At 52.2% G+C, this 24,986-nt stretch overlaps 2 protein-coding genes across 4 annotated transcripts; one reads left to right on the forward strand and one right to left on the reverse strand.

The window, feature by feature from the left end:
• Nucleotides 1–5,837: 5,837 nt before the first annotated feature.
• Hpca (hippocalcin) lies at nt 5,838–15,725 on the forward strand. 2 transcript variants are annotated; one of them, XM_034504046.2, is made up of 4 exons: nt 5,838–5,923; nt 8,356–8,754; nt 14,514–14,619; nt 14,747–15,725. In XM_034504046.2, the coding sequence occupies exons 2-4, from the start codon at nt 8,377–8,379 to the stop codon at nt 14,842–14,844; spliced, it is 582 nt and encodes a 193-aa protein (XP_034359937.1). In that variant the 5' UTR covers nt 5,838–5,923; nt 8,356–8,376; the 3' UTR covers nt 14,845–15,725. The 2 variants fall into 2 exon arrangements, with proteins under 2 accessions (XP_034359937.1, XP_076790273.1); XM_076934158.1 differs by lacking the exon at nt 5,838–5,923 and adding an exon at nt 6,848–6,979.
• Tmem54 (transmembrane protein 54) lies at nt 15,676–21,805 on the reverse strand. Of its 2 annotated transcripts, none has more exons than XM_034504045.2 (6): nt 21,636–21,805; nt 18,949–19,142; nt 16,856–16,915; nt 16,572–16,760; nt 16,342–16,476; nt 15,676–15,979 (listed from the first exon to the last, which is right to left on the reverse strand). In XM_034504045.2, the coding sequence occupies exons 1-6, from the start codon at nt 21,649–21,651 to the stop codon at nt 15,914–15,916; spliced, it is 660 nt and encodes a 219-aa protein (XP_034359936.1). In that variant the 5' UTR covers nt 21,652–21,805; the 3' UTR covers nt 15,676–15,913. The 2 variants fall into 2 exon arrangements, with proteins under 2 accessions (XP_034359936.1, XP_076790272.1); XM_076934157.1 differs by lacking the exon at nt 21,636–21,805 and adding an exon at nt 19,447–19,606.
• Between the last annotated feature and the right edge of the window lie 3,181 nt (nt 21,806–24,986).

A 24,986-nucleotide genomic window follows, 5' to 3' on the forward strand; every position in this document is an offset into this window, starting at 1 on the left:
ATGACTCTGGCTAATAAGACAACTCGGTTAGATAAATCGCTTATTACACAAGCTTGCTGGGAATTCCTGGAACCCATGTAAGAGGAGAGCCAGGCTCACAAAGTTGTCCCCTGGCACACTGGTCCATGTACATCTGTACAATACACACCACATATGCTGGGCATATGTGTGGTGGCGCACGCCTTTAATACCAGCACTTGGGAGGCAGAGGCAGGTGGATTTCTGAGTTTGAGGCCAGCCTGGTCTACAGAGTGAGTTCCAGGACAGCCAGGGCTACACAGAGAAACCCTGTCTCAAAAATACACACCACATTAAAAAATAATTTTTTTTTTGAGACAAAATTTCTCTGTGTAGCTCTGGCTGTCCTGGAACTCACAGAGATCCACCTGCCTCTGCCTCCCAAGTGCTGGGGTTAAAAGCATGTGCCACCATGACCAGCTACACACCACACACAAAAAAAATTTAAAGCTTAAAAACAAATAAATAGATAAACAACAACAAAAACCACACAAACCTCAGTCGGGAATAGGGCACGCCTTTAATCCCAGCACATGGGAGGCAGAGGCAGGAGGATCGCACTGATTTTGATGGATGTACACCTGGTTTCTATAGTTCCCTTCAGGCCCTGTCTCAAACTAACAACAGCAACAACCACCTGACCCCTTAGATCTTGACTCGGATCTCCCATGTTCTACTCTCAGATTGTATATAACGTGTGCACACAGAAATGTGTACCAATTTACAAGTGGTAGAAAAGCTGGATGTGGTGGCACATGCTAATAATCCCAGGATTTAAGATGCTGAGGCAGGGGGATTACTATGAGTTCAGTCTGGGCTACATAGTGAGACCCTGTCTCAAGGAGGAAAAAAGTTATTAAAGAGTACAGCTTCCTGTCCCCTTCCTACCTTTCATAAGTGACCATTGCCTTTGATGTGGCCCCAGGAAGACAGTGGGGAGCTGGCTTGAGACAGACCAGTCAGACTAAAGGGACAGGAAGAAGGAGTGCCCAGGTCATGAACTGCCTAAGAGTGATCCCAGTGTCTCAGCTGTCTGAAACTGTGATGAGAAGACAGCAGGCCCAGCTGAGTGGCCTCTGGCAAAGGACTGTCGCCTCTGGCTTCTGGGTAAGAGTAGCTTCCCCACCCCCCCACCCCCACCCCACCCCCGGCAGAGGGAAGAGCAATTATTGTGTTGGCCAAGAGTTGGCTGGGTTGATGGGTCTCCAGCTGCCGGAGCCACTCCACACACCCCCATCTAGATTCAATCCCATGGAGAGATTAGGGTTGGGAAAGGGCCAGGGACTTCTTCACTCTGTGGGGGCGGGGCTTGTCATGTGGTACGGAGGTAGTGTTGAGGAGTCACAAAGTCGAGTGCTGGGTGTGTGAGCCTCAGAAGTCCCTTTACTCTGGAAGACAGTGGAGCCGGGGAAGGTTATTTAGCAGTGAGGACTCTAATCAGATTAGAGAAACTGATCCCGGAAGGAGGAGCTACAAGAAGGCCATCTGAGGGATCTGACTGACGCATTGCAGGCCGGAAGTGAGAGGGACTGAATGGAGGGCAGGCTGAGACCCCACCCACCCTTGTAGATTGTGCTGGATTTCGGGAGGTAACAGATGCAAGACCAGCAGGAAGGAGGGTCCTGGGTATGGTGGAGCCTAAGGCTTGTGGGATGGATGGAGCATGACTCAAAGACCTGGCAAGCTCCAGGTGGCAGGGCATGAACTGGTTACTGACTGGCTTGAGTCAGGGGTGTTGGGGGCAGGGCTTCTGGGAGCAAGTCCAGGAAGCCACTGGAAATGTTGGTTTTACAAAGAAGGAACCAGAAGGTCAGAGGGGTGACTGACGTTGGTCAGTTTTCCACAGCTTAGAAAAAGGGCGAGACTTGAATGTGGGTCTGGGTAGGTTTACACTATCACTTGGACCCTGACACTGGGTTTAGCTGCCTTGGCCCAGGAACCTTGTTTTTCCTGGGCGACAGTGCAGTCATTTCTCTACTACTGAGCCCAACAGCTACTGGATGCTGCAGAAGATGTTCACGACCAGACCTCTGCTCTGTAGGGAGCTGCACCGGGCAGTCCCAGCCTCTTGTTACCTTGGTACTTGTATCTAGGTGCCTGTATTGTGTGTAGCCAGACACCATATACAGGCTGCTTCTCTTCATCCTTATAGTCTCTCTTTGGGGGTCTCCATGTAAGAGGAGAGAACCAACTCAAGCTGTTAAGAGGCCCAGGATTCAGTTTGCTCTGTGGGCAGCTGGGCTGCTGTGTGACCTGGACAGACTGAGGCCCTCATGGCTTTCCCAGAGAGACCCCAGTCTCAGCATTCACACACCTATCCTGCTGGCCCTGATTTCAGGCCTACAGCTCAGCGCCCCAGACTTCCCACCCCTCCCCAGCCATTCTCTCCTCATGGCCAGCTCCCTGGGGAACTGCCAGGCCTGCCCCGCCCCCTCCCGGGCTGTGCTCTTGGCAGCTCTGCCACCCTGGGCTCTGGTCCGGGGGTGGTCCCTGGCATTAAGGGACGCTGGCAGAAACTGGGATTAATGAGGCCGAGAATCAGGGCGTTCGGGAGACCCCTCCCCAAGCTCCACTTCACAGCTCACTGTGCTCCAAGCTGGGTGGGCAGAGCTCTCTGGGAAGGGGTGGCTTGAGGTTTTAACCACTTTATCAATGTTTGTTTGTGTAACTCCGCCCCCAAGATGCTTTCCCCTCCATCTGTCCCACCATCTGCTTTCATCAGGATTTTCCAAACCATTGGAGACCCAAGAGACATGGAATGGGGGTTGGGTGGGCTAGAGAAGGGCCAGACCTTGGGACCTGCAGCTCCCGGGAGTCACACGATGCTGGGATCAGATAGGTCTTATTGCTGCTGTATCTCAGGGTACAGACTTCAACTCTCTGAGCCTCAGGTTTCACATCTGTAAAATGGTGACAGTGTTACAGACACACAGGGGCATCGGTCATGAGATAAAGTGGTCTAGGTAGGGCACTCTACACACAGTAGGTACTCAGGAGATAAGTGATGTCCCAGCATCATGATAGAATAGGATAGCTGCTTGTTTCTTTCAATTAATTAATTAATGTTAATTAGTTGCTTTTTTGAGACACAGTTTCTCTGTGTAGCCTTGGCTGCCCAAAACTCATTCTGTAGATCAGGCTGGCTTTGAACTCAGAGATCTACCTGCCTCTGCCTCACACTTGCATTAAAGGCATGCACCATCACTGCCTGGTTGCTACCCAGGTTTCTGAAGCTCTCAACTCACTTCTCTGCTCTGGAGACATGCTCCTTCTTCTGTGGACTTCCTGTTGTTCTGTTCCACTTCTCCTGGTCCTATTTCTACCTCAGGCTGAGACTCCTTCCCTCTTGGACACCTCTCTCTGGGATGACAGAGGATGGGGCATCATCCGCAAGCTCCAGATCCTACACACAACAGGCCTTCAAATAAGGCAAACCCAAGGCCCCAGGGACACTGGTGTTTATCAAGGGGAAGAGCTTTGCTTCAGGAGGTGCAGATGTGAGGGACCCAGACTCCCCAAGCAGCAACTGCTCTCCGGCCTTTTCTGAGCTACATTGCAGGGTACTTGTCCTGGATGCAGGGTTTTATTATAGGGTGTGGGGAGCCTCTGAGCCTCCTCTTTGGCTCAAGAGCCTTTCCAGTGCTTCTCTGGCCCTTGTGGAGATAGAGGTGGCTGATGGGAGAAGCCAAGGAGCCTCTGAGAGCTCAGACTCTGCTTTCAGATGCATGTATTGATGTTCAGAAACAGACAAAGAAATCGGGTGCCCTGGATGAGGGAAGAGATGCTGCCCCTACCCCCAAGCACACTACTGTGGAGGCAGGATGGAGACAGCTGAGGGAAGGCTCCAGAATCACCCTCCCAAAGAAGAGAAGCATTGAAGACACCTGAACTTGTGCCTGAGCCAGGAGTCAGTCTACAGGATGTAGGACATATTGAGACCCTCCACCCAAAGATGGAGAGGAGAAAGATGGCTTGGAGATTCCAGCTTCAAGCAGGAGAGAGGGAGGAGGGGTGGGGATGGGGGCAGGGAATGACCCTAGGATTGGCTCTTTTCCATGTCCCAAGCATGGCTGTCCTTCTGGACCCATCAGGAAGAGAAGAGGGAGGTTGTCATCCAAGGGGTCTGAGGTGGGGGCTAAGCAGATCGGTACTCCCTACCAGCCTGCAGGTCTTCCTGAAGGAGGCAGCTGGGAACCACCCACGTTCATCTGGCGTCTCTCACGCCTGCACTGGGGGTCCTAACATGGGAGCCAAGGCACACAGTGGAGCCGGTGTTCCCGGGAGCCCAGCTGTCCCTGTTCCATCCGGGTCCGGCTCTCCAGCTCTGTCAATGTGCCCCCCCACTTCTCCTCCAAGTACAAGAGGTGAAGGCTAGACCGATGGCCAAGAGACCTGGCCCAGGCCTGGAGGGGAGCTTTGTTTTCTATCTTGGGCAACTAGATGATCTGAACTACAGGTAAAACAAAACAAAACAAAACAAAACAAAACAAAACAACAACAACAACAACAACAACAAAACCACTGGGAAGAGCGGTCCAGGGAGTGGCAAACACTGTCAATTCCATCTTCTAAGGGGGGTTCAGAAGCCAGGCGCAATGTGTCTCTTCTTGACAGAATGCTCCAGTGAGTTGCTGCACAGGTGCCAGACCCTCTATTCAAGACAACAAAGACTTCCGGTCTCACCTGGAATGCAATCTGAAGTGTCCATTGCTCTACCACTGTTCCAACCTGTCTCCAGATTGCTTACCTAACACACTCCAGAACTGACTATGCATGTTACATTCTTCTGCGTGTATGTTGTATCATTGTTTCTCCTGCATGATGGCAATCCCCTGTCTGAAGCCGTGCCAAGTGCGGAAGCAATGCTTGAAAAATATTTTTGAAACGAATGAACGAGAGCTCCTGATTGCGAGTAACTCACCAGCTGCCAGACAATGGAAAGAAGCACCCAACCCTTCTAAGTCTCAGTTTCTGCAGTGCAGAACACAGTGAGAGCCACATCCTAGAGAGAGGGAAAGGGCAGCATTTAACCTCAAGATGTAGCGATTATTACCAGAGAGGGAGAAGGAGGGTGGGGCCTCCTTACAGGCAGGAAGAGTTGTGACCCCATCAGCGCCTCTAAGAGCAGCTGTCCTTAGTAGAGACAGGAGGCATACCCACCTGAGAACCCCACCTCCCAAGGTGGAGACATGCTTTTGTACTCGCAGGTCACAGGCCTGCCCTCCTCGCAGAGGCTAGGGGAAGAGAGGCTAGGGTGCCTTGCCTGGAGGAGTACTGGGAAAAGCTAGCTAGGTACATGGGTGGTGGAAGGTGGGATTAATCCTTAGAGGGGCTGGGGAATGACATCCGGAGTAGTAGGCAGGAGAGGGGGGCGGGTTCTCTGAGGCGGAGGCAACAGGGGGCGTGTCTGGCCCCTGGAAGACCTTGGGACTTAGGAATGGGTGCTCTCTCCTCTCTAGAGAGCCCCCAGTTCATCTGGCTCCGGAGTTGAGGTGCGGGGGCAGCGAGGGTGCCTATTGGATTCCTCCCTCGGAGCGACAGGGGGCCCCGAGTCCAGGTAGGGGTGGATTGTTCCAGGTTTAAGAGAGCAGTCCCTGGACCCTGACCCGCCTCTTTCTTTGCCCCTCCGTGTCGACGTGCAGAGCTGGGGGTCCCAATCTTCCTCCCAGGGTGGAGTGCTCCCTAGGGAGGGGGCCGGGGCAGCGAGGGCGTTCCGTTCTCTCTCCCGGGAGGGGGCGGGGGCGGAGCCTAGCTGCCGGCGGGGACCCCCCCCCAGGGGAGGGGCTCCGGGCTAACGCTGCGGGGCGTCTCCCTCGCAGTCCCGCCCGCCCCTCCGGCCGCCTCTGCCGCCGCGCGCCGCAGCAGCGCCGCCTTCCCTGCGCAGTCGGTGTCTCGGCGTTGCTGGGTGAGTGGGGGCCGCTCCGGCTGGGGTCGGGGATGAGGGGAGGGAAGCCCGGGAGCCAGGAACCCAAGTCCAGGGCTCCCCAGTCTGCTACTCCCCGAGCTTCGTGGGATTCCTCCCACCCGCGGCGCTGCTAGCCCGGGGCTGCCCCGGGGGAAATCGCGCAGCGCTCTCCAGGGTCCTGACCGCCAAGTGGCCGGCTCCTGGGAGTCGCGCGTCGACCGTCCCGGGCGCCCCCTCCAGGAGGGACCTCGAACCCAGTGCGGGAAGGATGGAGGCGGGGGCTCAGGGCTGGAGCAAGGGAATGCTAGGGCGGGTTTCTCAGATCGAGCTGTGAGGTTCCTCCTATTTTGGGCACTGGGGGTCTTTGAGGAGAAAACAGACATTTCTTTCAACTGGGAAAGGCAATGTCAAGGGTGGCCGAGAGGAAGGGGCACCTGGAGAAGCGCTCCTGCTCAGCGCATCACTCTGCCCCCGCCCCGCTGACCCAGTTCCTTGGACCTTGAGGAGGGGAGTAAGGGACACGCTCCCTTGCTCAGCCCTGCGCATTTCCTCAGTCCCTTCCCACACACTTGTTCTGTGGCTTCTTGGCCTGGGGCAGAAGAGGCTGATCCAGAAAGGAGGGGGCACCAACTTACAGGAACATGCATGACACACACTACTGAGGACAGACAGACACGGGGCCCCTCACATTCCTGGGGAACATTCCTCTCTCTGTGACAGGTGCATACCCGCTCAGCACGCATATAGAATTCACATGCAGACAGGCATAGAAACGCACAGGGAAATAGATGCAGTGCAGAGCCCTGGACCCATATCATGTGTGAACACACGCATTCAACATGCACCCACACACATGTGCACAAACATGTGCATAGAGCTTCATGTAGCTTCATGCACAAGGAACCCTTTTCATCCTGTCTTGTCTCCAACCTCAGGAGCCACTTGCACCTCTACACCTATGCTTTTGACTGTCTGGCTATTTCCCCTCCATTGCTCTCTCTCAGCCTCACACTTTAATTCCTGCCCTGAGGGGAACCTCTTGAAATCAGAGAAACGGTGAGTGATGAGGGAGGTTTGGATGGGCTGGGTAGGGCTCCCCAAGAAAAAGACTCCTCATCAGGTCTGGGAAGGGCTGCAGCTCCCTCTCCTGGGACCTGGCAGCACCTCGGGGATAGAAAGACAAATGACAAGGGTGCCTGAAGGTCCCACGTGCAGCTGGCCATGTGAGAGGTGTCGGCATTCGAGTTGGCGTGTAATGGCATGTGTGAGACATGTGGGGTCGTGGGCTGGTGTGTCTTGATGCGCAGTGCATGGGAGTTGTGCGTGGTGCCATGTGTCAGTACGTGTGAGTTGTGGGGCAGGGGGATTGTTGTGTGTTGGGGGCATGGTGATCCATGTGTGGTAGGGGTTAGTATGTGCGTGGCGGAGAACCTGGGGAGTGAACTTGGTGATCTGTGTGGCATTGTGACAGGCACTTGCATATCATGCCCGATTTTTGTGGAGTCTGGATACATGTAAATCATTTTACCCACCTAACATGTATGTAGCACCTGCCTACTCAGGCATGAATCTAACAAGCTCGTAGGTACTAACTAATTTAATCCCCAAGATAACCCTGTGAAGTAAGTACCATTATTAAACCCACTTTGTGGTTGAGACAGAGAGTTTAAGACACATAGGTGGTAAGGGGAAGCTGGAGAGGCAGGTGACTCTCCATGAGTTCGAGGCCAGCCTGATCTATAGAGTGAGTTCCAGGACAGCCAGGACTACAGAGAGAACCCCTGTCTTGAAGAACAAAAACAAACAAAAATTTATTTAAAAAAAAAAAAAAAAAAGAGGGAAGGCTGCGATGTGAGCCCAGGTGATCTAGCTCTGGGGTCCAGGTTAATAACTTCTTGTTAAGCATATCTTCAGGAAGAAAATCGGACAGTGTCTGGGCAGTAGGTGCACTGTGGGGTCAACAGACATCTAGGAAGCCCGGAAGGGGTCAGCAGGTGGAAGGAGGGCTCAGAAGCTTTTCTGTACCCTCCTAGGACAGTGTGGGAGTCAGCTCTACCTGTCGTGTCCGTGTGACCTGAAGCAGATCATCTTACTTTTTCTGAGCCTCCCTTCTCATGTAGAAAATGCAGCTAACTCCCAGATTTCCCCTTGGAGGAGTGAAAACGTGTGCTTGTGAATAGGTTTAACACGGACAGCCAAAAGGGTGTCCGTGAGTGTGAGCTTCCTTTCTTCTTCTTTTGGTCTGTTGTACTGACATGCGTGTCACAGAGTAGAGGGAAGGCTGTAGGATCTGGGGCCCACTTCTCTCTTCTTGGGTTAAATGAGAGTTTGGGGTATCTTGTGTCTGGGGGCCCTTCTGGAGTAGGGTCAAGTGACCAAGAGAAGATAACCATTGCTTTCTGTCCTTTCACTTCCTTTGGGGGGGGACCCAGGTGGGACTTGGCTCTTCTGCCATGGGCAAACAGAACAGCAAGCTGCGGCCAGAGATGCTGCAGGACCTGCGGGAGAACACGGAGTTCTCCGAGCTGGAGCTTCAGGAGTGGTACAAGGGCTTCCTGAAGGACTGCCCCACTGGCATCCTCAACGTGGATGAGTTCAAGAAAATCTACGCCAACTTCTTCCCCTATGGCGATGCCTCCAAGTTCGCCGAGCACGTCTTCCGCACTTTTGACACCAACAGCGATGGCACCATCGACTTCCGGGAGTTCATCATCGCTCTGAGCGTGACCTCGCGTGGCCGCCTGGAGCAGAAGCTTATGTGGGCCTTCAGCATGTACGACCTGGATGGCAATGGCTACATCAGCCGGGAGGAAATGCTAGAAATTGTGCAGGTGGGCCGCCATCGCCACTGGCTCCTCAGCCTCCGTCTCTGAACAAACCCCACCTCCCTCCCCCCCTTTTTTTTTTTAGCCTCTGGACATACCTAGTCCCGAGTAGTGGCAGGGGGTGTTTTTCTCATCCTATTTACAAGTTCTTTTAGAATGAAATGATTTTCCATTGAAAGAAAAGCTGAAAACTAAAACTACTGTGGAGTTAGAGGCAGGAGGGTCAAGAGTTCAAAGCTAGCCTCGGCTACGAAATGAGTCTGAGACTACCCTAGACATTATGAAACTGTCTCCCCTCCTCCACCAACCCAACACCAGAGGAAAGAAAGAAAAACCTAGAAAGTTCCCGTGGCTCCTAGTCCACACTCACCAGCTAGTGTTTCCTGGCGTTGCATCTCTGTGTGTGCGTGCTATGGTTTCTGGTTATTCTCAGGATTGATCCTTCACTCCTCAGGTAAAGGATGTATTTCCTAAGACTAAGACATTCTCTTACATAAGCCATAGTATGATTACCCAAGTCAAGATATTTAACACAGAATAGAAACAACACTGTTCTTATTCCATTGTTCACTCTCCAGAATGTTCCCTGTTTCTTCCCCCCCCCCCCCCCCCCCGCTGGTCTGGGATCCCACATTGAATTTTGTTGTCCTATTTTCTAGTTATATTTTTTTAGAGACAGTATCTCACTATGTAGCCCTGGCTAGCCTGGAATTCACTTTATAGACCAGGTTGTTCTGTAACTCACAGAGATCGGCCTGTCTTCTCATGCTGAGTGCTGGGATTAAAGGGGAACAACGCAGCGCCTGGCTTTGTTATTCTGGTTTAATTTGGAATAGTTCCTCCCCTTGCTTTGTCTTCCCCTTCTTGACATTTCTGATTTAGTCAAGTTATATTTGGTTTGGTTTGGTTGGAGACAGGTCTCTCTAAGTAGCTCAGTCTGGCTTTGAACTCATGATCCTTCTGCCTTAGCCCCTGAACTAAGGGTTACAGGTATGTATTTCATGCCCAGCTATGTCATTCATTCATTCATTCATTCATTCATTCATTCACGGATTCATTCATTCACCCATTCATTCATTTGCTTGCTGTGTTCTACCACCGGGCCTCATCCCCAGCTTACAAGTACTTTTTTTTTTTTTTTGATCCTTATTTACTGAAGAGAAAACATGCTTTGACAGGAGAAGGCGCTTGCTGGAGACCTCACAGCCTGAGTGGGCCACCTGGCTCCAATGTTCGCATGCCATCTGGACACCCAGCCACTGCCTAACTAATTGACAGAGGCACCACCAGAGCCCAGCACTGCATGAGATACTTAGACCCCTGAATTGAGAGCATCCTTAGGGAAGGATGTGTGTCAGACAGGTAGAGCCATGTGCTTGACATAAAGAAGTGGGGTCGAGCCCAGGCTGGCCACCGCTCCCAGCCGCCTTCTGTGAAGGCTCTGAGCTCTTAGGCAGGAGAGGAGGCTTCCAATTCTGGACTGGCTCTTCCACTGCTCATCTGTAAAAGTGGAGCAGAGACAGCGAGGCTGATTGCATGAGGAGATTTAGAGACTTGTCGTGAATGTCTTTTCTTAGCACCAACTTAAGTATGAAATGCATTAGGTTTATTTCAGAAGCCCTTCCATGGCACGATGCCCCCTTAGCTCATTGAAGGCGGTCAGTCTGAGATTCTATTTTATCCACCTGCTCTTTGTCCAATTCAGACTTTTGTTTTTAGACAGGATCCTTCTCTCTCTCTCTCTCTCTCTCTCTCTCTCTCTCTCTCTCTTGCACACGCATGCACCCTAGCTGGCCTCTAAACATTTAAAAATTATATTTATTTATTTATTTACTTACTTATGTGTAGGGACAGCATGCTCATACCGGAGCACACGTGTGAGGGTCAGAGAAAGCCTTTGGGAATCAATTCTCTCTCCATTATGCAGATCCTGGGGATTGAACTAGGGCTGTCAGATTTGTCTGCAAGCATCTTAACAGAAAGCCATAAACCTGCTGGCTTTCTGTTCCACTACTCCGAGGTACCCATAGAGATCAAGAACTCCATTGGGGGCTATGTAGGTACTTGGTACTCAGTGAATGTTAGTGACTGAGGGACTCAAGCCAGCCGGAACATGGCAAGCATGACTCTGACAGGCTTCGGAGTTCCTGCTAATTCTCTCTGCCTTGCTAAAAACTGTTAGATTACATTTTCAAAGCAAGCCCCCAAGGTCTATTGCCTTATTTGGCCACTTCCTCCTTTTGAGGCTGACTGCAAAGGTCCAGCTTTTAAAGTATTAAAGTCAGACAATCAAAAGCCCCCTTTGGCTCAACTAATTAACATGCCCAATTAAAATTAAACACCTCATTTTAACACAGGGTTTTCCCTTTTGCCATTATAAACCTCCATTTTCCTATGGGCCACATCTGTCTCCTCTTTATCCAGAGGCAGTCCTTCATCCTCTGGGACAAGTACTCTACCTCCGGCCCCCCACCATGTTCCCTTCACCTTCTCTCTCATCCTTTATCCCTGTCTTTGTCTCTTATTCCCTGCCTTCTGTCCCTTTGGGGCAAATAAATCTCCTCTGTGCTGAGAACTTGGTCTCAGTGGTCCTGAACCAGTACTTTTCCTTTCAGTGACTGTCCGTCATTCTTTCTCCACCCATCTCCTGCACAGGCTAAAATGGCCCTGTGAGCAACCCTAAGATGCTTTTGAGAACTGCGGCCACATAGCTTTGCATAGGACCCTTCCTGCATCTTGGCCTCCTTCCCTTTTGGCCCCTCTGCTTTGTGGGCTGATATCTGTTCACCCAGCCCACTGGCTCCCCGTCTTGATCTCAGTCTCTAGCTTGAGTAGAATGGCTGCCTGTCTTGGGAAGTGATGGTTTCACTATACCCATTGTGTGTTGCCTCAGTGTTGGTCCCAGGAACCCCTGGATCACACAGTCCTCTTCGGAGGTAGGATGATGGGGAAGTCTGGGGGTAGGGGGGTCCCACTGGAAAGGTCAAAGTAGTGGTGGAAGGTCACTTAGGGATCTGTTGGGTATCAATGAGTTCCCATTTTCCATCAGTACACTGGTAAATCTCAGCCCAGCTGAAGCCACCACGCCCAGTGCAGCAGTTAGCTAGTTGCCCCTGGACCTATTTTTTTTTTAAACCACCTTCTGCCCTCTAGACCCTGACTTCCTCTCTGACACTCCAGAGGCTCCAGACAGCTGGAGCAGACAGAGCTCTGTGAGCCCCAGGGCCTGATTAATGACAAGTAGGCTCCAGTGAAACTCAGAGTGAGCAACCCAGACAATTAATTAGAAGGATTGTCACAAGGCGAATGGTCACCCTCTAAGTTACTGCTTAGTCCCTTTCCCATGCCAGCCTTACACAGGGTGGTGGCACAGTAGGAGGAAAGAGGCAGGTGCTTCACGGAGCTCCCTCTCCAACAGGAGAGATTAAGGCACAGGTCATACTGACCAGGTCAGGGACAGGTATATAAAGAACACCTAGGAGTCTAGGAGACCATAAAGCCTGAGGACACGGTCAATGAATAATGACAATATAAGCTGCTATTTAGTGACTGCTTACTCCAGCCAGCCACTGTTGTACTTTTCTATCTCATTTAATTCTCCATACAGTCCCAATGAGATAGATACAGCACTCCCATTTTACAGATGGCAACTGAGGTTCACAGTGGCTAAGTTCTTTTCCAAGGCTATACAGAGAGCAAGTGTAGAATAGACCAGGATGTCACTCTAGAGCCCCTGCTGTTCATTCTTTCAAATTGTCCAAGCATGCATCTATTGGTTCTCAACCTGTGGGTCACAACCCCTTTGGGGGTTAAACGCCCCTTTCACAGGGGTCCCCATGTCAGATAGTCTGCTTATCAGATATTTATATGACCATTCACAACAGTTAGCAAAATTAGAGTTATGGAGTAGCAACAAAAGTAATTGTATGGTTGGGGGTCACCACGATATGAGGAACTGTATTGAAGGGTTGTAGCGTTAGGGAAGTTGGCAACTAATGTACTCACAGCTCAGAGGGAGCAAAAGCTCTGATCTAACGTTTTCCATTCCTTCCCTTCCCAAACCTTGGTTTCTTATCCAGAAAGGGGAGATTTGATACATGCTTTTTTTGAGCTGATGTACAGTTTAGAAATCCTGCAATGTATGCCAGGCACTGTGGCCCACACCTTTAATCCCAGCACTTGGGAGTCAGAGGCAGGAGATCTCCGAGTCTGAGGCCAGCCTGGTCTACAGAGTGAGTTCCAGGACAGCCAGGGCTACACACAGGGAAACCCTGTCTAACAAAACAAAATTCCTGCTCCTAGGATCTGGCACACAGTGTTTGCATGATACATAGTAGCTCATGTTATACCAGGCAGAGGCTGTAAATGTTAGAGAACCTGAAAGGTGCAGGGGTGTTCAGTTGTGACAGAATCACCCCTCCAGGGAGGCCTGGTGACGGTGAGGCCAACTGTGGACAGCTTGTGAAGTATCTTGAATGCCAAAAACAAATGGTTTGGACTTGGTACAGAGAGAGTCGTGGGAGGTGACAGCGGCCTTTAAACAGGGAGTTTCCTGCCATGTGCCAAGGCACTGTACTGGGATTTGGAAAATTTAGAAGTAGCCAGAGTTACTGTTCTCATCTGAATGGTGGCAAGCAGGTACAATCCTCCAGGGAAATAATTACTTCCTGAGATGTGTCCACCCAGGAGGCTCTGTGCAGCCGATGTGCCCTGACCCAGTAGTGCTGGATCACAGATGACCTTGCTAGGAAAAGCATTGTACTCTGTCTGAACAGCCAACGAGAAGTGGGAGGCAGCATCCAGAAGGAACTGGGGCTCGGTGGGCCTAGAAGGAGGTCTGTGTGTGCCGGAAATAAGGGGGCGGCCTGCTGGTTTGGGGACGTGGTAGTGGGGGGTTTGTGTTTGGAGCGTTCAGAGGCAGTGTGTGGGACAGATCTGAAGGAAGGGAGGCCAGAAAAGAGCAGTGCAGAGACAAAGCTGGACAGGAAGAGGGTGGGAGGGTTATGGCATGGGGGAAGAAAGGAGGCTTCTTGGAGGAGGCGTTGCTGTGAAAAAATTGGAAGTCTGAGGTGACTAGTCTGGCCTTTGAGCTCCAGGGAGCAGAAACAGCCCATCCCACAGACCGAGCACTACATGCTCTGTACATTTAGCTCAGCAACTCTCCTTCGTGTTGCCTCTGGAGCTCCTACACGTGGCAGCTGCCGCCCTCAGCCTGGCAGAGCTCAGGCTGTCCCTGGACCCGTGGCAGGTGCTCATTTGCATTCGTTTGCATAATGCTCCCGCCCCTTCTAGTCCCAGCTGCCTCAACGCTGCTCTGCGCCCCCTGCCGGTCGCAGACCACAGTGCCATCTCCTTCGGCTCAGCGCCCCCTATCGGTCACCGAGCGGGAGCGCTAACTCAACTCTTACCCTCAAACATACACCCGAGGAGCGAGTGCCTGCATTTGGCGTTTTAGGCACTTGGCTGTATGGACTTGGATGTCCTCCAACATCTCCCTTGACTCAGTGCACCCCAAATGCTTGGCACCCACCTGAAGCTTTCAGGTTGTGGCTTTGTTCATCAGCTCCATCAGCAATTCCCACCTGGCCCACTAAGGGCCCTGGCTCAGGGCACTCTGCTGTTCCAGACTTTTCCTTACCACCTCCTCCATGACCAGCAGAGCACGACCCTGGGATGTTTATAGAGACAGAGCGCGGGTCGGGAGCTTAACCCGGCCCTCCCCACTCCCTGATATCCTCTCCCCTTCCTGACCCCCCATCCCACAGGCCATTTACAAGATGGTTTCGTCCGTGATGAAGATGCCTGAAGATGAGTCGACTCCGGAAAAGAGAACTGAGAAAATCTTCCGCCAAATGGACACAAACAACGACGGTGAGTGGCGGGGGTGGGGGGTGGGGATGGAGGAGGATGGGTAGCCTCTCTCCTTTCCTCTCCTCTCCCACCCGCCTGGCTTTGCAGCCACCTTCTAGTCATTCACAGCCCTCCCTTCGCCCTACAGGCAAGCTGTCCCTGGAGGAGTTCATCCGCGGGGCCAAAAGCGACCCATCCATTGTGCGCCTGCTGCAGTGCGATCCCAGCAGCGCCTCCCAGTTCTGAGCTGAGAGGAGCCAGCTCGCCTTCACCGGCCCTCCGGCTCTCAAGCTTCCTCTCCCTCGTGTCTATCCAGGCTGGGGGCCAGACTGGGGATCCCTTTCTGGGGTCTGCACTGTGGGGGGCCTCTGAAGAAGCAAACCCTGCAAGGAAGGGGCTAAGCAAGACAGCCGTTAGCCCCCACGGCCCAAGAGGCAGAATCTCCCTTAGTGGGGCCGAGATGACCCTCCGGTCAGGTTCTGTATTCTTTACTCAGACAGCTTATCACCTTCCACCCACCTACAACCCGGAGGCTGTTCCACAACACGGGGCGGGGGGTGGGGAGGTCCCCCTTGGGTGGTCCTCAGCCTGGAGGGAGGTGGGGAGTCATGCCAAGGTGAAGAGTCTTTTTGTTTGATGGGGAGACACTGGAGGATTCCTGGGCTGTGGGGCTTTGAAGAAGTTCCCTGATCTATCTACTTCCCTGCAGAAGAACATTTCTTGTCCCAGCTCTTGCCTGGCTGGAGGCCATGGTAAAATATATATATATATCCCCAGGATTCCAGCTGGAGTCCCCAAACCCAGCCTGCCTCTTTGCACTTAGATAACCACAGATTTACTCCATCTATATTCTGTATTTCACTCTCCTCCCTCCCTCTCTCTCGCTCTCTCTCTCTCTCTCTCTCTCTCTCGCTCTCTGTCTCTCTCTCTCACACACGCACACGCACATGCACATGCACACACGCGCGCACAGAGGCCCACAGACAGATGGGCAGAGCCCCTCCACAGCATTCTATGTGGGAAAGAAGTGCAGGCCCCTGGCCAAGCCCCATGTCCCTCTGCATGCAGCCACACGGAGCATCTTTGTTCTTTTTAATAACTTCAAAATAAAGTCTTGTTTCAGCGCATTGTGCTTGGTGACCAGGGGAGGGCGTGCCAAGCTCTCTCGCCCATGTCCCCAGGAGTCCATTGATCTTTCTTGGGCTTGCTCTAGGGATCCTGGATCCAGCTAAGCTTCCATGGCTGTCTGGGCACTGGTCAGTGCAGGTGTGGTCACGTGCCTCAGTAGCCATGGCACTGTCGAGGTGTCAGAGGGTCAGCCGCAAGAGCTGGCGCAACTCAGTAGGTCATGGCCATCCAGGGGCTCTGGGCTTGCTTGGATCTGCAGACACAGGATCGTCACTGGTTGTTTCACTGGGTCTGGGGTCTCTATCTTCAGGATACCCCAAAACTGGAGGAAGGAAGGACTAGGGGCTTGGGAGATAACAGCACTACCAGTCATTCATGACCAGCCAGATCCCACCCCCAAGTGTCTCCTGTTTAATTCCCAAAGACCAGTGCTTCCCCTCAAGATTAGGAGAGCCAGACATCAGCTGTGTGACTTAGCTGGCAGATCTGGCCTCTCTGGACTTTGGAGCCCTTTGGTGGTGGTGAGCAAACTTTTGCTCCAGTTATCTAAGTTCAGAGAGGGGTGAGGCTGACCAGCCAAGGACCGACCTCCCAGGACTATGGGGGGGAGCTTACCGTGTGGTGATAGTTTTTCCCCCACCAGGGCCTCAGTTCCAGTAGTTGATGCACAAGCTGGGCGCAGCGCACGGCAGACATGCTCTCCGCCAGACAGAATATGAGGGAGATGGCCCAGAGGCACAGACTAGAGCTCTGCAGGGTCCAGGGGCACAAGCATTTAATTAGGAATAGGGGTGCAGGTAGATCCCAAGAGTCCTTCCCAAGCCCTTCCAAGATGAGGCACTCACATAAATTCGAGTTGGGTCAAAAGGACAGTCAGGTGCCAGGGTTGGGAGTTCAGGGTTCTCAAAAGTACAGGCTGCCAACAGTGCCTCGCCCTTGGTGGCGAAGGTCACAGCAATGTTGGACACGAGTCCAAGGGCACAGGTCAGGGAGAGAAGAGCACAGGCCACACTCAAGCTAAACACGGTCCAGCGCTGGGCAGGAAGAGCACTGGTCAGCGGATATCATGCTTGGCCCCAGTGGGGCTGCTGACCCAGCCCACAGTCCCATCCGAGGAAGTGCTACATACCAAGGGGGTGCTGGGGAGGTAGCGTGACAAGACAATGGCCGAAATTCCCGCAACGATGACCTGTGGGAAGCTTGGGTCAGCTCTTACATCAGTGTTGGAGGCCATCTCATGGGGTCAGACCTACTCTTGGATACGCATCCTCCCAATGCCCATGGTCCTGCAGTCTCCACTCCCACCCTGTCCTCTGGCTTTGGCCTAGTTAACTCCCATTTCCCACGACCTTCCAGAGCTCCGCACTGCCCAAAGCTGTTAGTCTGACAGGGCCCTGTGTATCCTAAGTTTGCAGGCATAAGCCAGGGAGTGTGCTAGCCGCAGGACCCATGGCATATCTCTTTGGGCTAGAAAAGAATGGAAGAAATGCATTCTGCTAACAAGGTACTAAAACCAAAATTATATTAAATCAGAAACCAGGCATGGTAACATATGCCTACAATCCCAGCACTGAGGCAGGTGGATTGCTGCAAGTTTAAAGTTTACATAAAAAGTTCTTTTTCAGCCAGGACTATGTAGTGAGGCCCAATCTTAGGTAGACAGGACGCATCAGGAACAGAATTTAGAATCTTTAAGAGAGGGCCAAGAATGGAGCTTGGGAATAGAGTACTTGCCTAGCATGTGTGAAGCCAGAGTTCAATCCTAGGTACCACAAAAGACAAAGAAACCTCGAAGAGCATCAAGTTATTCCAGGCTCTTAATGACCTAGTCCTGGCCTTCTCTGGTCTATCCTGGGCCACTGTCTTCCCTTATTGCACTGGGCCTGGGCACTCATACATACCCACAGATCATCCTTGACGCCCTGCTCCTGAGACCTAATGCCCCCAGAGCCCCAGAGACAGGATTTTTCCGTGCACCTTTTAGCTCAGTGGCTGAAGTCTAGATCGCTAGGGCTCTGTTTAGCCTCCCTGCCTTCTTAGTGTCAATCTCTGTATTGGACACAGTACCATGGGCTATAGTGGTAGTGTTGATTCACTGTGTAGCCACAAGAAAGTATCTCAACTTCTCTGGGCTCAGCCCCTCTCTGCAGGATGCACTCCCAGGAAGATAATCACATCCGAGGGAGTGGGGTGAATCCCCCCAGTCATGGGCAGCTGGAGTGGCTTACTGGGGAAACAAAGCAAAGGTGAAGTGTTCCAGCCCAGAGCCTCCTGAGCCTGGACTGGCCACCTTCCATGCCTTTCTCTCATGGCTGCTGAGCAGAGCAGACACTGACTGGCACATAGCACTATACTCTACCTGTGGTCTGAGCTTCCACAGATCAGAGCCTGGTTCACCACGCCTGGAGGCCACCAGGCTGTCAGAGCTTCATTTTGTAGGCAGAGACCAGCTCAGAGAGAGAAAAGTCCCTCACCCGGAGTCAGCAGGTCTCCCAGAGATGAACAAGTCTATAGCTGCCTCAGCTGACAGGCAGAGAAGAGCTTTTTAAACCTAAGTATACCAGACTTTTTTCATTTATTCACTCATCAAACGGGCAGACGTGCAGGTATCACAATGGTCACCGCTCATCAAGTGCCTCATGTCGTCTAGCCTGATGCTAAACTCCTGTCTGACTGTTTTACTCAGTGTCTCCTGAACAAGATCTCAGGCGTCTCCAGCTCCACACATCTGCACCTGCCACACAGCCTGAACATGGAATGCCACCCTGGCATGCTTTTCTGCAAGCCAGCCCCAGCATGCCACATACTTGGGTTGTTAATTACAGTCCATCAGGAACACCCACGCATCCATAAATACGGAGCTCAGAGGTCTACTTCTCCGTGAAATCCTTATTGACCCTCCCTAGCTAAGGTGACATTCACTCTTTCTGTACCACCACACACAGTGAATATCTGTCACAGCAGGTCACACTAGCCATGTGCCAGGCTCCTTGGTTTAAGCACCTTCTGTCTGTGACTTCCTCAGATGTTCACTGGGAACCTCTGCTGTGCATGCATACTCTCGCCATCCCCATTTTACAGAGGACAAAACTGAGGCAGAGAGAGTTTGCATGCCTACACAGTTTGTATATGGTTATACCAAATATGATATAGGGTTAGTGCTTGGGGCTCTGACTGGGACCCAGTCCCTCCCTCTTGCTGGTCTCCCAGCCAAGCCATTACCACAATGGCAGAGGTGACGGAGAGGATGTCCACCGCGCAGTACTGAAGAACCACAGCGTCACTGGTGGCGGCCACGAAGCGCAGCATGGTACCATGGAGCACTGCGGCTGCAATGAAGCTCACGTGACCCAGCACTACCAGCACCAGACCCGTCTTCATCAGCACCTTCCGGAACTCAGCCACATCCAGGCCACCTGTGGGGGACACAGGTCAGGATTGTGGCGAGGCGCTTCCTGCTGGGTGGTGTAGGTCATCTGAGCCTCCCCCGACGCTAAAAGCTTCCCTCCCGGTTGGTTTTTAGTCCTTGAATTATGAGATTGGAAAAGCACACAGGCGATCCACACAACGGTCCTCGTTAACTACCGTGCTCCGAGTAGCAGGGATCCAGCATGATCCTCCCACTGAGCCATCCAGCCATCCAGCCATCCAATCATTCACTCAGCCGTTCCATATATAAAAGTGCCCTGCGTGCCTGCGCTGCGCCATGCACTAGGATACCTATGAGCCCGGCAGGTACTATCCAGGACTCCAGGAGCCCACAGTGTATTGGGCAGGAGTCAGGCCTTGCTCAGTCGTCAGTTTGGTCTATGGGCCTGGCACACACAGCACTTAACATGCAGCTGCTGACCAGAGCTATGGAGAACCGTCTAGTCTCCACTTCTCTTCCTGGAGAGGAAAAGAGCTCTTGTTCCTCAGTGTGGGCAAAGTCCACGAGTGGACAGGAAACTGGGGACTCAGTGCAGGCTGCACTTAACTGGGGCTGGGACCAGGAGGGACTCTGGCACCAAATACACTTTCTGAGTGGCCAAGTCCTTTCACATTCACATAGCAGAAAGCCCTCCTCCCCTGAGATGCTTTCTGCTACAACATCCCACATGGCTCTCTTGGCCCTGCTGCCTGAACTCTTGAGGGGCAGGGGGGAGCCCCTTCAGTTTAACCAGCTCTGAGAAACTGGAAGAGCACGGTTGGCCCTCTCGGCTAAGCAGAGTCCTTTCTTTCTTTGCTGCTTCCAGTGGGCTCTGACTTTGCGACCCTTGCTAAATCCCAGTGTCCCCACATGTGGCAGAGAGGTCTGGCCCTGTCCCCTATATGTGAGCTCTATAGCTCAATGAAAATTAAAAAAAAAATGGGAAAGAACCATTAAGCTCGACATTCTCTGTGCAATTGCAGGGGGGCCAAGGGGGCCAAGGTGGCTCATAATCCCTGTATTCAGGAGACTGAGGCAGGAGGATTCCTGCAAAGTCAGGGTCAGCTTAGGTTACAGAGTGAGACTCTGCCTTAAAAAAAAATTATTATTATTTTTTATTTTAGCCATTGATAAGTTGCCTATGTTCCAGTAAAACTCCCCCCTCAAACTCTTGTAACCAACCCTAATTTAACACACACACACACACACACACACACACACACACACACACGCTCGCACAATTTTGAGGAGCAAGAAGCCTGTCTAGACAGTCAGAGACTCACTGTGGACCTGGTACCAGCCCTTTCTTCCCTCTGAACCCTGGATTCTTATTGCATAGAGCCAGGTGGGGTTGGCCTGACTGGTCTCCCAGCTCTCCTCTAGTATGCAAGCTCTGGGACTGTCTTTGTAGCAGAAGACAAGGCATGGACTGGAAAGACACGAGGAACTGGAACGGCATTGTGAAGATGAACAGCTGGCCAAACAGGAAGAGGAATTGCAGCCTCGTTCCAGGGGCCTCCCGGGTCCCACCTGATCCACCCACCCTATCCACCTACCCATCAGCCAGTAACAACCCAGACACTACTGGGCTTTGGCTGGGCTCAAACCCAGCAGCATCTCTGGACCAAGGCTTTGGTCAAACAGGGAGGTTAGGGTGGTCCTTCTGCACTGGTCAGAGAGCCCTAGGCAGGCTTTATTTCTCAGTTCCCATGCTTGGAGCACTGGGCAATGTGGCTGGTTGGCGTGGGGCTAAGCAATTTATCAGCAGAAAGGAACTTCATCCTGGCCAAGAGGTGCATGCAACGGTCTTCATTTTTACCAAGGAGAAATAGGCATGGCTCAGAAGATGTGTATGCTGAAGAGTGTCAACTCCTTAGGTCACAAACGGCAGAGTTTGCCCAGGGCGTGGGGGAGGGGCACACCAATCTACTCTGCTAAGGATCCTGGTTGTCTGGCTTTTCCCTCTAGCCTGGATGGATGAGGTATGGAAATGGGACCTCTGTAAGGAAGACTAAGGACCTGGGGTCCTGGACCCTAGATCCCCGTCTCCTCATCCTCAGCATCCTTTCTTCTACCTGCGGATCCCGGAGCCTACCTAGTCTTGCCCCTTAGAAAGGAAAATAGGGCCAGGAGGTGGAGGTACCACAGGCCACATCAAAACCAGGCTTACTCAGAGCTCGGTCTCACTGGCACAAACCTGGAGTCCCCAACTGCTTAGGAGGTTGAGGCGGGAGGAGTTCAAAGTTAGAGTGAGCTAAGTACTGAGTTCTGGGCTAGTCTCTGAGTAACTTTGCTGGACTGGTGTGTAGCTCAGTGGTAGAGCACTTGCCTAAAGCAAATAAAACCCAGCCGCTTGTCACCCCGCTTCTAAGGAAACTCAGGCTTGAGAGGAAAGTGACCTGAAGCAGGCCAGTTACGTGAAACAGAGTTGGGTGAAGCAGGCGGCTTGGCTTCGCGTTGGGTCCCCCCACGAGTGGACCTCCCGTGTGCCCCAGCTCACCTAAGCGCAGACACATGTCGATCCCAGCCAGTGGCCCCCCGCTGGCCTCAGCGGGGTCTCGCTCCCATCCTTCTCCTCCGCGGCCTGCGCTCTTCTTCCCGCCCAGGCAGGCTCCTGGCGGCTCCCTTCCCTGCACCCCTCAGTTGCCCAGCCCGGCGCCCCGCGCGCGTTGCCGAGGCCGGTCGGACCGGCTGGGCGACCCCGGGACTGTGAGTCTGAGTCACGGCCCCGCCCCTGCCGCTGAGCCAGGCGCCCGGCGCCAAGCCGCCCTCGTTCCTCCTAGGACGCCCATTCCACTGATGGACATTGAGGCTCCTAGGGGCCTCCACCGGCCCTGCTGGGAAGTGGTGGTGTTTGCAGGTGAGCAACATCATTGCGACCCGGGATGGTGGGGGCGAGGGGACCGGACACGGGCACCTGGGCCAGGATGGGAGCTAGGAGTGAGCAGGAGCAACCAGGGGTCTGCTTTTAATCTGCTGTGTGACTTCAGAACAACCACTTTCCCTCTCTGGGTCTTCCTTTCGCTGCCTCCTGGTCTCAGTCTGGTCTTCCATGTTGAGCAAGGTGCTTTTCCTTTCGGTCTTGGTGGTGTTGGGGTGATGTCTCTGTTTGCTCCTTGGAAAATCAATAATTCTTTTCCCCTGATATAAGAAAATTCAGCTAAGAAAGAAAGAAAGAAAGAAAGAAAGAAAGAAAGAAAGAAAGAAAGAAAGAAAGAAAGAGAAAAGAAATTACAGGGGCCAATGATATGGCTCAGTCAGTAAAGTACCTTGCCACTAGCCGGATAACCCCAGTTCCATCCCTGGGACCTACATGGGAAGGAGAGAACTGACTCCTGAAAGTTGTCTTCTGATCTCCACTGGAACATCCTTGGCACTGACATAAACATCACACACACACACACACACACACACACACACACACACACACACACACACACACGACAGGGTCTCACTATGTAGTCCTAACTGTCCTGGAGCTCACTATGTAGACCAGGCTAGTCTTGAACTCACAGAGATCCTAGAATGTCTTTTGTAGGGGCTGCCAAGTTGGCTTTAGGTTTATATCAAGTGTTAGATGGACTCTTGCTTCATTACAGTGTCCCTGCTGCAGACAGAGGTCCTGTCCTTCTCCTTCAGCTTCAGATATCTGGACACTCACATAGGACCATTTAGCCAGAAGTGGTGAATAAACAGGTGGAAAGCTTCCACCCGTGTCTCTGCCAAGCATTCTGCCTTGGCCATAGCATGGCACCTCCCTGGACCTCTGAGGTCTTCGCAGCAGGTGTAACTGGTCCATTCTGTACCAGATCCATTCTGTAACCCATCAATACAGCCTCCATGGATGAGGCTGGCCTGATGTCTACAGGTTCTCAGAGCCTGGGCCCCAGGTGTCTAGTGACTGTGTGCCTATAATGTTACCTGTAGTGACTCCTCCTGTGTGCTTTGTGTCACCTGGATCAACACATCCAGATTCTAGAGTTTGGGAAACACATTAGCAGCAGGGGAGGGAGCCAAACCCCCAGGCACAGCCAGCCACAGGTCAGGCAGGCTGCTCTGGTCACTCCCAACAGATGGGTAGGTGGGCTTTCTTATCAGCTGACTTCTGAAGGGGACAATGTGCAATGGTTGATGGATAAGGAGACAGGATGGATGGAAGGGAAGATGAAGACAGGTCATTAAGCCATTAGCTGGCACCTTCCCTAGCAGGCATTAAATGTTATCTCCATTGGTATCCTTTAGCGGTCACTTGGCCAGCTTTTAACCCTATTGCAAATGGCTCATAATTGTAGCCCAGAAACTCTATTTTTGGGTCTTTATTCTGCAAGAGATGTGACTGTGATGATGTTTGTGGATGTGGGAGCTGCTCCTAATAGAAGCAGGGCACCAGAGTAGTAATGGTGGCCTGAAGAAGGGCAACGAGACCTTCTGCGCTTTGCCTTATCCGTATATACATTGTTGCAATCTTACACAAAACATTGTTGCAACCTTAGACTGAACATTTCTTCGTGTCTTACTTTTGCTGAAAAAAGGAAGGGCTCCTGCACACATCCTACCACCCACCCCTTACCCTACCAATAGCTCTCAGATGACAGAGCCCGCCTCCCAGGGCTGCCCTGGGGAGTGCCTGTGGTCACTGCTGTGCTGTGGACAAATATCAGGTGTGGGAGTACATGGTGTGTCTCAGTGCAGGGCACCAAGGACAGCTGGAACTTCTGGAATTGGATTAGGGACCAGGCCTTTTAAGTGTTTTTGTTAGGGCTGGGGAGATAGCTCTGTGGTTAAGAGCGCTTGCTGCTCTTGCAGAGGAGCTGGGTTTCATTTCTGTCACCTAGACGGCAGTTCACAACCATCTTTAACTCCAGCTCTGGGGAATCTGATCCTCTTTTCTGGCCTTGGAGAACATTGCATGCATGTGGGGCACATGAACTGTACATGTATATACACGTGAAGATAATAAATAAATAAATAAATAAATAAATAAATAAATAAATAAAATTAAATGTCTTTGCTACCAGATGCACAGATGGTTTCTTTGTGTCCCCAGAACAACAAAGTTAAACATAATCACTCCATTTTACAGATAAGAAAAATGAGGGCCAGAAGAGTAAAGAAAGGACTCTCACACACAGCACAGTGAGAGCGGGGTGGGGAATGGGGGGGTGGGGAGGGCTTAACTCCACGCCTGCCAGTGTGGCAGTTCCTGACTTCTGGGAGTATACTGAAGGATGGAGACAGCTGTGGCCTCCACAATTGTGCCCAAGCCCGGTGGCCTGTGAGTTGGAAAGACCATGGCCCCACATGCTCCATTAGACTGTAATTTTCCAGCTATCATCCAAGTTTAGTGACCCGAGGTTATCACCGGTTCTTTTCCTGGTGACTAAAGTCCACTGTCCCAGCACTGTGTGACCCTTGCACCTGCCTACCTCTCCACACACTGCCTTATATTCAGGAAAAGGACAAAAACGACCAAATCAAAACAAAAATACCCCTCCAGACCAGAGTTCTAGTTCCCTGCCTTGCATTGGCTTACAGTGGCCTGCTGGCGGACCACTGTTGTTCCCTGGGCCTCAGTTTCCTCGTTAAATAGGATAGTAATGTGTCCTCCAGGCTCCCATCCTTATTGAGGCACTGATAACTTGAGAGGTGTAAAAGGTTGAAACCAGGCCAGATAAACACGAGGAGCAATGTTCCCTTCCTGGAACATTGTACCAGGTGTGGCCCTGAGGATTTGCAGTAGGAGTCAGTGTTTCAAGGGCGTGACTTCCTGGTGGTCATTCCGCTGGGGACATAGGTCCATGTGCAGCCCGTCCTCACCTTAATAAGTGTCTTCTCTCGTTGCAGAGACAAA

The sequence above is a fragment of the Arvicanthis niloticus genome, chromosome 5 (genome assembly GCF_011762505.2).
Source record: "Arvicanthis niloticus isolate mArvNil1 chromosome 5, mArvNil1.pat.X, whole genome shotgun sequence".
In the NCBI taxonomy this organism is placed as follows: domain Eukaryota; kingdom Metazoa; phylum Chordata; class Mammalia; order Rodentia; family Muridae; genus Arvicanthis; species Arvicanthis niloticus.

Bases quoted from the DNA above. Each gene is read 5' to 3' on its own strand.
- Hpca (XM_034504046.2), top strand. From the start codon at position 8,377: ATGGGCAAACAGAACAGCAAGCTGCGGCCAGAGATGCTGCAGGACCTG. The intron at 8,755-14,513 runs GTGGGCCGCCAT...CCCATCCCACAG, and splicing joins AAATGCTAGAAATTGTGCAG to GCCATTTACAAGATGGTTTC. The intron at 14,620-14,746 runs GTGAGTGGCGGG...TTCGCCCTACAG, and splicing joins AATGGACACAAACAACGACG to GCAAGCTGTCCCTGGAGGAG.
- Tmem54 (XM_034504045.2), bottom strand. The intron at 16,916-18,948 runs GTAATGGCTTGG...AGCTTCCCACAG, and splicing joins CCGTCACCTCTGCCATTGTG to GTCATCGTTGCGGGAATTTC. The intron at 16,477-16,571 runs GTGAGTGCCTCA...TGGACCCTGCAG, and splicing joins TTGACCCAACTCGAATTTAT to AGCTCTAGTCTGTGCCTCTG.